The sequence below is a fragment of the Drosophila arizonae genome, chromosome 3 (assembly GCF_054131065.1).
Source record: "Drosophila arizonae isolate 15081-1271.41 chromosome 3, UAZ_ARI_1.0, whole genome shotgun sequence".
Lineage (NCBI taxonomy): Eukaryota > Metazoa > Arthropoda > Insecta > Diptera > Drosophilidae > Drosophila > Drosophila arizonae.
Genome location: NC_142923.1, coordinates 6,171,355 through 6,184,586, shown reverse-complemented (window position 1 = coordinate 6,184,586; position 13,232 = coordinate 6,171,355). Strand labels below are relative to the sequence as shown.

Here is a 13,232-nt window from a genome sequence, read left to right as displayed (position 1 = left end):
TTTATATACATGCAGGAAAGAAACAGAAAACCAACGCCAGCTGGACAGAAATACATATACTTGCAAATCAAATTTAACCTCTATACCCCTCTCCCACTCGCACTCTCTTTCTCACTCTATCTCTCTGTCCAACTGACCTAAGCATCTGTATGGAGTACTCATGCTTACATATAATTCGAGTGCATCGATTGAAAGGATCTCCAGTGTAGCCTGGGGCACAGGAACATGCAGGGTAGTGATTAATGACCTGGCAACGGGCCTCAATGCCGCAAGTGCCTGGGCATGGATCCACACACTTCTGATTCTGACAATTGAGATCTTGGGCGCAGTCTGAGCTAACTATGCACTCAGGCCTGCAATTAGGCGCTGAGCCAATCATGCCGGGCTGACACGAGCACACGGCATGGTTGTTTATTTCCCGACATTGACTGTATGGACCACAAGGGGAAGGCACACAGGGATTATCATTGGCTTTGGCTAGGAACGATAAAGGGTAAATGGCGGTCAGTCGTTTGTGGGGCTCTTGCTTGAATTATAAACCTACGTGGTTCAGGCAGTTCGATTATTTCACGGCAAGCGCTCGATGGGTTTCCAGTGTAGCCGGCCAGACAGAGGCAGCTGGGCAAGTGATTGGCCACGCGGCATTCTGCATTCAAGCCACAAACACCTGGACAAGGGTCCACGCATTTCTGGTTGATGCAAGATCTATCGCGTGGGCAATCACTGTTCACCACACACTCTGGACGGCAGCCGCTGTACGGATCACCAAAATATTCTGGCAAGCATGTACAGGAGCCGGCGCCATTGCGTTCACGGCACTCTGCATTGGGGCCGCAGGGCGAGGGTACACAGGGTGTTAAGCGTTCGTCGGGCACGGTAATAGCTAAGGATCATACATATCAGACAGTCTATTAGGTCTAGTCACAGCAAGCTGATGGAGTTGAATGCTTACGTTGCGGATTACAGCCAGCAAACGGATCACCCGAGTAGCCGCTCTCACAGGTGCAAACAGGTGAGTGATTTACAACATTGCAGAAAGCATTGAAACCGCACGAGCCGGGACAGGGATCCTTGCAGCGCTCGTTAATACAAGCCAGATTACCAGCGCATTCAGAATTTTGCGTACATTCTGGACGACAGTTTGGCGCACGTCCAATATAGTTTGGCAAACAGGAGCAGACACCCGTCTCTCCAACCACGCGGCACTGTGAGTTGGGACCGCAAGGGCTGGGCACGCATGGATTTTCGTTGGACTTTGGAGTTTCGGGCTCCGGTTGCCACGGTGTGCACCGCACAAACGGATCACCACTATAGCCAGCTGGGCATGAGCAAATGGGATTGTGATTGGTCACCTTGCACACGGCCTCATTACCGCAGGTGCCTGGACATGGATCTACACAGCGCAAATTCACGCACGCCTTATCTTGCGCGCACTCGGAGCTAACCGAGCACTCGGGACGGCAGGCGGGCGGTGCACCAATATAATTGGCAATGCACGAACAGACGGCATGCCCATTCACCTCGCGGCACTGGCTATAGGGGCCGCATGGCGATGGCTGACATGGTTGGACAGGCGGTGCCACTATAAATATTGTAGGGGTGAAATGTTACTAAACTATTCCGTATAAGATTCCCTATTTCTTTTTGAATACTCTACATTTGGGTATTTCACGGCAATACTGTGAGGGATTGCCCGTATAACCGGCTGGACAACTGCAACTGGGCGAATGATTGATGACGTGACATTCAGCGGCAACACCGCAAACTCCTAGACAGGGATCTCTGCACTTGTTATTGAGGCAGGCGCGGTTCTTGGAGCAGTCGTTATTGAGTACACATTCCGGACGGCATTCAGTGTACGGATCGCCACTGTAATCGGGCAGACACGTGCAGGAGCCGACGCCGTTGCGTTCCTTGCAAACAGCGTTGGCACCACACGGACTGGGATTGCAGGGCTCCGCAATTTCCGGCGGCACAATAACTAAGAGAATATTGAAATATTTGTAGTTTGAAGTTGCACGTTGACTGAGCGCTAACGCTTACTTTGTGGACTACACTCAGAGAATGGATCGCCAACATAGCCTTCAAGGCAACGGCAAATTGGTCTATGATTATTTACAAGGCATGTGGTCTGAATGCCACAGGTGCCCACACATGGATTCTGACAGCGCAAATTGATGCAAGCCAAGTTGCCAGCGCACTCGGAGTTCGAGGTGCACTCTGGCCGGCAATTTGGCGCCCTACCCACATAATGTTGCAAGCATGAGCACACCGGTTGCTCATTAGCCGACACCCTGCACTGCGAGTTGGGTCCGCATGGCGAGGGCACACACGGATCGATGCGATCTTTTACAATAGGTCGTTCTACATTTACCAAATACACCAAATATGATAACAGCATGCACCACAATGAAAGCCACATAATATTGTACATATAAAAAAGAAAGATATTTAAAAATATATAGTATGACATAAAGGGGTGATGTTGTGTATGGATTGAAATGAGAGATGCAAGCCAAAGCAAGCTTTTGTTTTATGAAGTGATGAGACGATGTTTTCTTACTTTCTTGAGGTAGGCAGCGTACGAACGGATCGCCACTGTAGCCAGGACTGCAGGAGCAAATGGGATTGTGATTGACGACGCGGCATAAAGCATTGTGGCCGCATGTACCAGGGCATGGATCTTTGCAGCGCTCATTGATGCACGATTTGTCTTGACTGCATTCCGAACTGCTCATGCATTCCGGTCGGCAGTTGGGTGGTGCGCCCACATAGTTTGGCACACACGAGCAGACAGCATGACCGTTAACTGCACGGCAGATGCTGTATAGACCGCATGGTGAGGGCTGACATGGATTTTCGGGCACAATGGGATCGGGATCTAGACACATTGTAAAGTGTGCTATTAATTATGGGTTGTGTTTTCAACGCGGCTCAAGTCTTACAGCGCGGTATATCGGGAACGAGATGACAACCGACGATAGGATTTCCTGTATAGCCCGGCAAGCATTCACAGTTGGGCGCATGGTTGAATACGGCGCATTGGGCACTATGCCCGCACATGCCCGGACATGGATCGACGCACTTCTGATTTACGCATGCGCGGGATTTGGGGCAGTCGGAGTTGATCACACACTCGGGTCGGCACTCGACATATGGATCGCCAAAGTATTCGGGCAAACATTTACATGCTGCGGCGCGATTACGTTCCTCGCATAAGGCATTTAGACCACAGGGGCTGGGTCGGCAGGGTTGTGTGGTTTCGACAGGTACTATTTGTTTAACAGACAACATAATTGAAGGGATTGTCATAAGATGTTTAGGAAATGTTTGGTTTAAGGATGGGACATACTTTCTATAATCTTGTAGCAGCCTGAGAATGGATCTCCAGTGTAGCCTGGCTGGCACATGCACACGGGCGCATGGAAGCTGACATGACATAGGGCGTTATTGCCACAGGATCCAATGCATGGATCGGCACAGCGTGCATTCATGCATGCCATACGCGTCGGACACTCTGAGTTAATGGTACATTCAGGACGACAAGCTGGCGGACGTCCTATGTAATTGTTGAGGCACGCACAGACGGCACCGGTACTTGAGACCTGGCATTGTGAGTTGGGACCACACGGCGATGGCACGCAAGGATTTGAGGGTCTTATGGGATCTGGTACGACTATTGGCTCTACAAGCATGGTAAGATTGAAACATTTTAATTGCTGCTTTCTAACTGAGTATTTGGGGGCGACCTACTTTGCTGTGGCAAGCACTGATGGAAGGGATCCCCAGTATAGCCGTCAAAGCAGCTACAGATGGGTGCGTGGTTTGTTGTGCGACAACGCGCATTGTAGCCACATGTGCCGGGGCAGGGATCGCGGCATCTCTGATTGACACAGGCTCTATCTGGGGCACACTCAGCACTTGTCAAGCACTCGGGCTTGCAGTTGGGTGGACTGCCCATATAGTCGGGCAAACAAGCGCAGACTGGACGGCTACCAACCACTTGGCAAGTACTGAAGAGGCCACAGGGTGAGGGTCTGCATGGATCTTTGGGCAGTGGTAAGTACATGTCTAAAATCAGGAAGCTTAACTTATTAAGAGACTCTCTATTATTTAGTTGGGGCTGCATACTTGTGGGCCGTTCCACGCAGGCACGTAGGGGATTGCCTGTAAAGCCTGGCTCACAGCTGCACACGGGCTGATGGTGAGCAACGCGACAAATTGCATTAAAGCCACAGGCATTCGCACAGGGATCGCGACACTTCATATTGATACAGGCTTTGCTACCGGGACAATCACTATTCTGCACGCATTCGGGTCGGCAATTGATGTATGGATCTCCGAAATAATTCTGAATGCAACTGCATGAGCCAGCACCGTTGCGTTCGCGACAAACGGCATTTGCACCACAAGGCGATGGATAGCATGGATCAGAGGGTACATCGGGTACCACAACTGAATTATGAGCACACGAAAGTAGGCATAGATGTGGGAAGCGAGTAGATAATGCATACAATAAATTAAAGATATACATACATATACAGAGTAGGATGCTTAAGACTAGAAGTGTAAATACAATACAATAAATACAAATTGGATTTTCCCAGAGTTGTGAAATATATAATATGTAATATAATACCTCCTGTACCCATGTCTACATCTGAAAGGAAATCACTCTTAATTTTATAGATTTCAATTATAAATCTCTTTGGCGTGGAATTAAAAAAACCTGAATTTATCACAGAAATAGCCTTTAGACATGTTCATGGGTACAAGAAATATGTAAATGGTGAAATAGTATGGAGAGCGTATGTACACAATAGAAAAACATGCATAATTATAGAACCAGATGCCCCTTTATCTAAGATACCACTGAAATAAAACATTTAACATTAAGAAGCCAATAGGCGCTACAGTTGAAACAAAGGAGTTTAACTGTTTTTGTGGAAAGGATAGCAAATAATCGAAAGGAATGGACTCACTTTGATGCATGTTGCAACCCGTGTATGGATCGCCTTCATAGCCATCAAGGCAGCTGCACTTGGGCTGGTGGTTCTGTGTGGTGCAGAGCGCGTTGAAGCCGCAGGTGCCAACGCAAGGATCTTCGCAGCGTTGCCGTATGCACGCTCTGTTCGAGGGGCAGTCCTGGTTAATAACACACTCGGGTCGACAGTTGGGCGGCGCTCCGAACATGCCCGGCGCGCAAGAGCATTCGGCGCGATTGTTGATGTCGCGGCACAAGGCATTTGGTCCACACGGATTGGGAAGGCAGGGATTCACAATCGGTATTCGTTCAGCAGCTGCAAGAAGAGTGGAAAATACGTTGAGACATATTGAATTGACTCGGTTTTAGTTTGGCGTGGCTTACGTTTGGGCACACATTGCTCAAATGGATCTCCGACATAGTCTTTGGGGCAGGTACATATTGGATTATGATTGTTCACCTGGCACTTGGCATTGAAGCCGCATGTGCCACTGCATGGATCGGCGCACTTTTGATTGATGCAAGCCAAGTTCTGTGCACACTCAGAGCTGACCACGCACTCGGGCCGGCATGTGGGTGGTGCTCCAAAATAGCCGACCTGGCAGCTGCATGTGGGGTGGCCCTCGATTGTGCGGCATATGCTGTTCGGTCCGCACGGATTGGGCTCACAGACGCTGATTGGTCCCACAGGAGTGCGCTTGCAGCCCACGAATGGATCGCCCTCGAAGCCGCGCGTACAACTGCATGTGGGCAGGTGGTTGACCACAGCGCACTCGGCATTGGGGCCACAGGCGCCGGTGCAAGGATTGCGGCAGTGCTGCTTAATGCAGGCCAATGACGAGGGACATTCCGAATTGTAGATACATTCCGGTCGGCAGCCAGTGCTGTACGGGTCCCCAAAGTAGGGCTCAATACAGCTGCAGCGAGCGGCTCCATTATGGGGCGTGCACACTGCATTCTCGGCGCATGGGTTCGGATAGCAGGGATTGTAGTGATCATCTGGTTCTGCAATAGATCAACGATGTCATATTAGGCAACATATTATCAGGGAACCATTTTCAACTTACTCTGTGTTATGACCTTTGAGCAGCCCACAAAGGCATCGCCCTCGTAACCTGTGTCGCAGCTGCAATGCGCCGAGTGCGCAACGACCGTGCAGCGGGCATTGTGGCCACAAGTGTTGGTACACGGGCTCTGGCATTTCTCCTGTATGCATGCCTTGTCTGCGGGACACTCACTGCTCAAGGTGCACTCGGGTCGGCAATATGGCGGACTGCCTATATAGTTGGCAACGCACGAGCAGACCGGTCGATTCTGTTTGATTTGGCAGATTGAGTTGGGACCGCAGGGCGATGGCACGCAAGGATTTTGTGGAGATTTGCCATCCGGTGGCGGTTCTGGTACGCGCGAGCAAGCCACGAACGGATCACCCTCGAAATGCGATTCACACGAGCAAATCGGATTGTGATTGAGTACCTCACAGCGCGCTCCGATGCCGCAAGTGCCAGGGCAGGGATCCGCACAGCGTTGATTGATGCACGCCTGGCTGGGAGCGCACTCCGAGCTGACCACACATTCCGGCTGACAGACGGGCGGTGCGCCCTTGAAGTTGGGCAGACAGGAGCAAGCGGCATAGCCATCTGCGGACGCCAAGCATCTTGAGTTGGGACCGCAGGGTGAGGGCTCGCACGGATTGCGACTTTCGGTAGGTGGCGGCAAATAATAGGGACTGCAAGACAGGAAGGCATCGCCACTAAAGCCATCGGCGCAGACACAAACCGGTGCATGATTGACGACGCGACACACGGCATTGATGCCACAAACACCCGAGCAAGCGTCTACGCACTTGGAGTTGAGGCACGCCTTGTCCGCGGGACAGTCACTGTTGAGCACGCACTCGGGGCGGCAGCCGATGTAGGGATTGCCAAAGTAGCCCTTGCGACAAATGCAGGCCAAGCCGCCACTTTGGCGTTTGCAATCGGCGTTTGGTCCGCACTGCAGCTTGGCACAACTAGCCGTTGGGGTTGGTACGATTGGGGAGGGTGGGGCGCATTGTTCGTAGGGATTGCCAAAGAGTCCAGCGGGGCAAGTACATATTGGGTTGTGCTCGTAGACGTTGCAAATCGCGTTACGTCCACACGAGCCGGGGCAGGGATCCAAGCAGCGTTGTCCCAAACAGGCGCGGTCAAATGGACAGTCCGAATTGGTAACACACTCCGGTCGACAACGCGGGTTTTGCTGAGCATTGGGCCCAAAGCAGGGATCACACAGTGCTACACCATCGCCATATACAGAGCAGACATCACTTGGTCCACAAGGTGACGGGGCGCATGGATCACGGGAGATGTTCTTTAAGATACCTATCGGCACACACTGTAGGAACGCATCTCCGGCGAATCCGTCGAGGCAGTGGCACACTGGTGTATGTTGGCGGACGTTGCAAATGGCATTGATGCCGCAGATGGTGCCGGCACATGGATCCACACACTTGTGATTGATACAGGAGAGCGATTCTCCGCAATCGGAGTTAATGTCGCATTCCGGCTGGCAGCCGGATTTAGGATCACCCAAGTATCCAGGCAGGCATGAGCACACAGCCCGATTATTCAGCAGCTTGCATTCGCTGTTCAGGCCACATGGACTTGGCACACAAGGGTTGCCCTTAGGCTGGTCCAGAGCAAAGCAACGCACGCCAGGATTACCTGTTAGGCCAGCATTGCACGAGCAAACGGGATGATGTTGTTCCACACGGCAATTGGCTCCGTAGCCGCATGCACCGGGGCAAGGATCGTAGCAACGGAAACCCATGCAGGCCCTGCTCTGTGGGCAATCAGCATCCACTTGACATTCATAGCCGTGGCATCCCAAAAGGGATGTTGGATCGCCAGACAAGCCCTCGGGGCAGACGCAAGCAGTTTGGCCATCACCAGCAACAACGCAGTTAGCATTGGGTCCGCAGGGATTAGGGTCGCACACAGTTCGACTTGTTTCAATACAGCCCTGGTAGGGATCTCCAGCGTAGCCAGAGCGGCAGTAGCATTCCTCGCGATTGCCCGCCACGTAACAGTCAGCATTGCGGCCACATGGACCTGGCTGGCACAGCTCAATGGAAACGGCTGGCTTCTCACAAATCCTGAAGGGATTTCCAATCTTGTTATCCGGACAATAGCAGACGGGCTGACGCGATGAGTCACAGATGGCACCAGTGCCGCAAGGATTTGGTTCGCAGGGATTGATCGGTTCGACGCAGCCGCGAATAGTGTTAGGACTCTCCACATAGCCGGGCAGGCAGGTGCACTTCGAGAATCCGTTGCTCAGAACAGCGCACTGCGTGTTGGGACCACAAGGCGAAGGCTCGCATGGATTTGATGGAAGCTCGCAAGGTATTTGTGGAGGCTGACCCTCGTATTCGGGCAAACAGAAGCAAACGGGAGCACCATTAACCCGGCGGCAGCCAGAGTTTGGTCCACATGGGTTGGGTGTGCACTCGTCTCCCTCAGGAACTGAAAATGAGGAATGTTTAAATATTCGGTTTTCTTCCTGATGATTGTCAAGACACAAAATACGTACTGCAATTCTTGAAGGGGTTACCAGTGAGACCTTTGGGGCAGAAGCAGATAGGATTTCCATTATCCAGTTCGCACTGAGCGTTCAGGCCACATGGGTTGGGATCGCACGGATTCTGTGGTGGACTGCAGCCCACCTCGGGATTACCATTGTACCCAGGTGGGCACTTGCATACGCCTCGATGGTCAATTACATCACACAGAGCAAATGCACCACATTGACAAGGCGATGAGCACTTGCCATTGATGCACGCCTGACTGGCATCACACTCGGAATCGGAGCGACAGCCCAGGGACTGCTGGCAGAGAACGTATGCATTGCCCAAATATCCGGGCAAGCAGCGACAGTTGATGCCGTGGTTGACCGGCACACACTCAGCGTTCTCTCCGCACGAATCCTCTTGGCAAGGATTTATGCAGCGTCGGTTAAGGCGGTCGCACAGCTTATTTGATGGACAATCCTCGTTGTATTGGCAGACGTGGGTGCGTGCTATGGTATTTTTGGTTAGGGTTACGGTGCGATTTGATTCGTGTATTTATAATTCGTTTCGTGTTGTTGTTTTTGTACGTGAGTCGGGGCGGTACAAATTTTATACAAGTGTTGGCAGGTGTACGGGGAATTTGTACAGTGTATGAAATAGAGAGAGAGAGAGATACATTTGGGAATTGAAACATTTTGTGTTATATTAGAATGGACACACTATAACTTGAGGATGAGCAACAGTGCAAAAAGTGCCGGAAATATTATATTACTCACCTGGCTGACAGCCAACCAGCCCGTTGCCCTGATAGCCATCCTGGCAGCTGCAGTCGGCTGCGTGATTAGCATTGATACAAACCGCGTTTTGGGCACACGGATTGTGCACATCACAAGGATGCTGGCAGCGCTCATTGATGCAGGCTTCTGTGATTCCGCAATCGGAGTTGTGAGTACATTCAACTGTGAAAAAATGCACAGCCTGAGTATAATATGATCTCATTTTTTCTTTTTATTAAAGGTTTGACTAGATCTTCTTAGTTGGATTAAATTCGATTGATGAATGAAATTGTTGATTAATACATTAGTTGCTTACTTGACTTTTGCGTTGGCACACACTTGACCATCGGATTGCCCTCGTGGCCCTGCGGGCAACTACAAATGGGTCGATGACTCTTTGCCGTGCACTTGGCCGTGGCAGCACAGATCTTCGCAAACTCGCAGGGATCGTGGCACAAACCCATGTAGCAAGCTTCGCTTTCAATGCAATCATTGTTCGATTGGCAGGGTTCGTGTGTTTTTGGTGTGCCTGACGGTTCTACTTGTTAGAAATTATTAAGTTAGTTAGCATTTTGATTAATTGAGTCGATTGATTAACATATGATTGGCATATAAAATTGTTAAGGACAGCAGTCCGAGGAGATCATATGTACAATAAACAAAGAAATATACACATATAGTATTATATTTGTATATATCTATCAGGTATTTGCTCAAATATTTACAGATTGCATACCCTGGCAGCCAATTTAATATAAGCGAGTGGGTCAAATGTTTTTGTTAAAAATTAAGTTTACCATGTTAAATTTGTCGATCATTTTGCTCATGTTAATTAACTGCCAGAGTACTTTTGGTATTTCACTTTACACTTTGCACTATTTAGGAAGCTAAAATGCACAGTTGTCACTTTGGTACCTATGCATGTATGTATGTACATGTATGAAATGCATTAAGAATAAAATTATTTGAAATATTTACATAGGAATTCTAAATATTAAGGGCCTGGCAACAACATATTGGGTACCGAAAGTGACGACAGCATAATCTCTCCAATAGACAATTGTATATACCTTTCAGTGTGCATTGCCCCAGTTTGCAGTGCTCATTAGGAGCACAGTTAGTATCTATTGTACATGGGTTAATAACTGTGATAGCTGTTGTGTTGGCCAGCGGAGTAGAGGCAGTTGTTGTTTGCATTGTGATTAGATCGTAGACCTCCGTTGTTGTGCCCGCTCTAGTCGGTAGCTCCGTCGGCCAAGGCGTCGTGCTGGTCATCGTTGTTGTGTCTGGGATCTCGTTTGAGGTATCCAGTCGAGTTGTTTTCATTTTTGGTGTTGTGGTGCGCCTGCCACTATCTCGGCTGGTCAGTGTGGTCGTTGTGAGCACCGGCCTTGGCGTTGGCGTATCAGTTATATTGTTCTCACCATCCCGATAGCCTTTCGTGTGACCCGATTTCATGGTCGTTGTTTCAATGTCGGGCTTACTCGTGCTTGTCTTGTTAGTGCTTATTTCTGTGCTAGTAATGATGGTGGTTATGGTGGTGGTGGTGGTGCTAGTGGTGGTACCCTTGCTTGAGATTGGCGACATATCGTCGCCAGTGATAGGGTTAGCTGTTGTTGTTGTTGTTTGTATGGATGTTGTTGTTGGTTTCGTTGTGGTTTTCATGGTAGTACTAGTTGTTATTGTTACATTAGCTAGGGAGAGAGACATATTTACATGGGTAAAGGGTGGTTATTTTATAATACAAATATGTACACGGTATTATATTTACACTTGTTAGTGCTTAGGCAATGCCTATGTATGATTAACGCTGAACACACCATAGTTATGTAGATTTAATTGAAAGTCAAAACATACCTTTAATACAGGCACCAGTTGTGGGATCACACTTTGCACCTGGCGGACAGTGCTCGCAGCCAGGTGTGCGTCCTGTTGCTGTAATATCTTAAATTAATAATCACAATTCCAAAATTTATGCACTTTCAAATTGCACTTACTGTCACGACAGTAACATCCATCACACTCGAAACCTTTCCGACAATCAGATTTACGTTGGCATTCACAGACTGTAAGTCAATAAATATATAGAGGGAGTATGAAATATTGTTTATATTGATCGATTGGCTGAATTTCTAAGAAACGCACCGCTAGCACAAACAGGTTGATGGGCAATAACTCGACAATCCTCACTGCGGCCGCAGGGATTCTCATAGGCGCAGGGATCCACACAAAGTGCATTCACGCAGGCCTGTTGAGTCGGGCACTCATCGCTTGAGGCACAACCAATTTCTGATATTGGATTTGGGATTAGCGTTGCAAAGTAAGCAAATTGTTTGAATTAATTAAGGTATAAGATAAGATTTTCGGTTGAGACATTCGTTAGGATATGTTTAATTGATATTATCAGTGTTTATTTTCTTTAAGAAACCTGTTTGATAGGTAGTTTTTCTTGACTTGTTTCAATACTGTTAGTACATTATGATTATATATCAAATATTTGATTCTCTTATGCACCTATTTGAGGCACATTCTAGCACATCTAAGTAAATATAATTATCATTAAAGTATTTTGTTATGTTATTGTTTAGCTGTTGTTGTTTTCCTTTTTTAATGTTTTCGCAAAACAACATATACACATGCAAGCAAGCAAGCAATAAGGATACGATTATTGGAGGTTAGTGCAGTTTTAGGTAAGCCTTAGATAATAAAACACCGATTAGTACTGTCACCAGTCATGCAGTTGATTAATTATACTAGTATATACAAATAAATACAATGTACTGTACGCAATTATGTGTACAATTCGATAAAGTATATGAATATGTATGTACAAACAAACATATGTACTAAATACAACAAAAATCAACACATATTTTCTTATTTGTATTACACAAAGATGATGAGATCGTAACACTGACATATAACATGCACATCGAGCACAGTCCGAAACGAAACATTCTGAGAGACATTCAACATAATGCTATATGATATAGGTCTTGATGATACACGTAGTACTTGCAGCAGGCAGGCAGGCAAACGTAAGCAGGCAACTAACATGAACAAGAACAGGAACTAGAAAGAGTGAGCTCTATTTAGTTGGCATTCAAACTTTGGTGAATACATTTATTGCTCCATTTGTGAACACATACATAGAGTTCCAGAGGAAATCCGAGTGGTATTTTTTGGTGATGCGTGGTGGTTGTGGTGAGTGCAGGCATATAATTTTTTAATTTCAAATGGCAACATTTTTTTTATTTTAAAAAACTAACAACAAGTCCGATTTTGAGCTTCAACGCCAAATCGGACAAAAGAAAACTGCAAGAAAAATATCCGTTATTTGGCGGAGATTTTCGTTTTTGTTTTGCTTATTGCGTTTCGTTATGTTCTCAAGCTCATAGGCGTACAGTAACACAAATTATTTTTGCGAAATGGCTCCACGTGGGAAGCAAACTGGTGTTGAGGCACGCCAAATAATATTAAAACTGCATTTTGATGGCAAAACTGTTAGAGAAATAGCAGAGCTGGTCGGAAGAAGCAAATCTACCGTCCATGATATCATAAAAAGGTTTCGGGAAGATGGAAGATTGATTAACAAAAGCCAGGAGGGAAAAAGAAAGCGATTAAACTCAAGGGAGGAGCGGTCGATTATAAGGGAAATTAAGGTTGATCCCTTTAAAACCGCAAAGGAACTAAGGATGTCATTAAAAACAAACTTTGGAAAGGATGTGTGTGATAACACAGTGCGCAATACTTTGCATCGGTATGATTTGCATGGCCGAGTTGCCCAAAAAAAGCCTTATATTAGCCCTAAGAACAAAGCGTTTAGGGTAAAATTCGCGAAAGAGTACTTGCTAAAAACGGATGACTTTTGGAATCATGTTAGTTGGTTGTATATCATATTAAATACCTTTCTTTTTTTGCTAAT

General features: G+C 47.6%; 1 protein-coding gene across 46 annotated transcripts in view; it reads right to left on the bottom strand.

Moving 5' to 3' along the window:
* Positions 1–13,232, bottom strand: part of dpy (fibrillin-like protein dumpy) — a 137,230-nt gene that overhangs the window by 44,113 nt on the left and 79,885 nt on the right. For 33 of the 46 annotated variants that reach the window (XM_089465924.1, XM_089465927.1, XM_089465931.1 and 30 more), the window contains 20 exons: positions 11,453–11,596; positions 11,305–11,373; positions 11,165–11,242; positions 10,378–11,001; positions 9,624–9,845; positions 9,308–9,490; positions 8,555–9,040; positions 6,052–8,487; positions 5,369–5,989; positions 4,983–5,300; positions 4,132–4,455; positions 3,754–4,071; positions 3,353–3,685; positions 2,946–3,272; positions 2,564–2,881; positions 2,044–2,364; positions 1,658–1,981; positions 953–1,582; positions 545–883; positions 169–477 (listed from right to left, as the gene is read on the bottom strand). In XM_089465924.1, coding sequence (XP_089322050.1) covers positions 169–477; positions 545–883; positions 953–1,582; positions 1,658–1,981; positions 2,044–2,364; positions 2,564–2,881; positions 2,946–3,272; positions 3,353–3,685; positions 3,754–4,071; positions 4,132–4,455; positions 4,983–5,300; positions 5,369–5,989; positions 6,052–8,487; positions 8,555–9,040; positions 9,308–9,490; positions 9,624–9,845; positions 10,378–11,001; positions 11,165–11,242; positions 11,305–11,373; positions 11,453–11,596 — 8,724 coding nt within the window. The remainder of the gene's footprint in view (positions 1–168; positions 478–544; positions 884–952; positions 1,583–1,657; positions 1,982–2,043; positions 2,365–2,563; positions 2,882–2,945; positions 3,273–3,352; positions 3,686–3,753; positions 4,072–4,131; positions 4,456–4,982; positions 5,301–5,368; positions 5,990–6,051; positions 8,488–8,554; positions 9,041–9,307; positions 9,491–9,623; positions 9,846–10,377; positions 11,002–11,164; positions 11,243–11,304; positions 11,374–11,452; positions 11,597–13,232) is intronic. The other 13 variants (XM_089465944.1, XM_089465954.1, XM_089465968.1 and 10 more) reach the window with 4 other exon arrangements.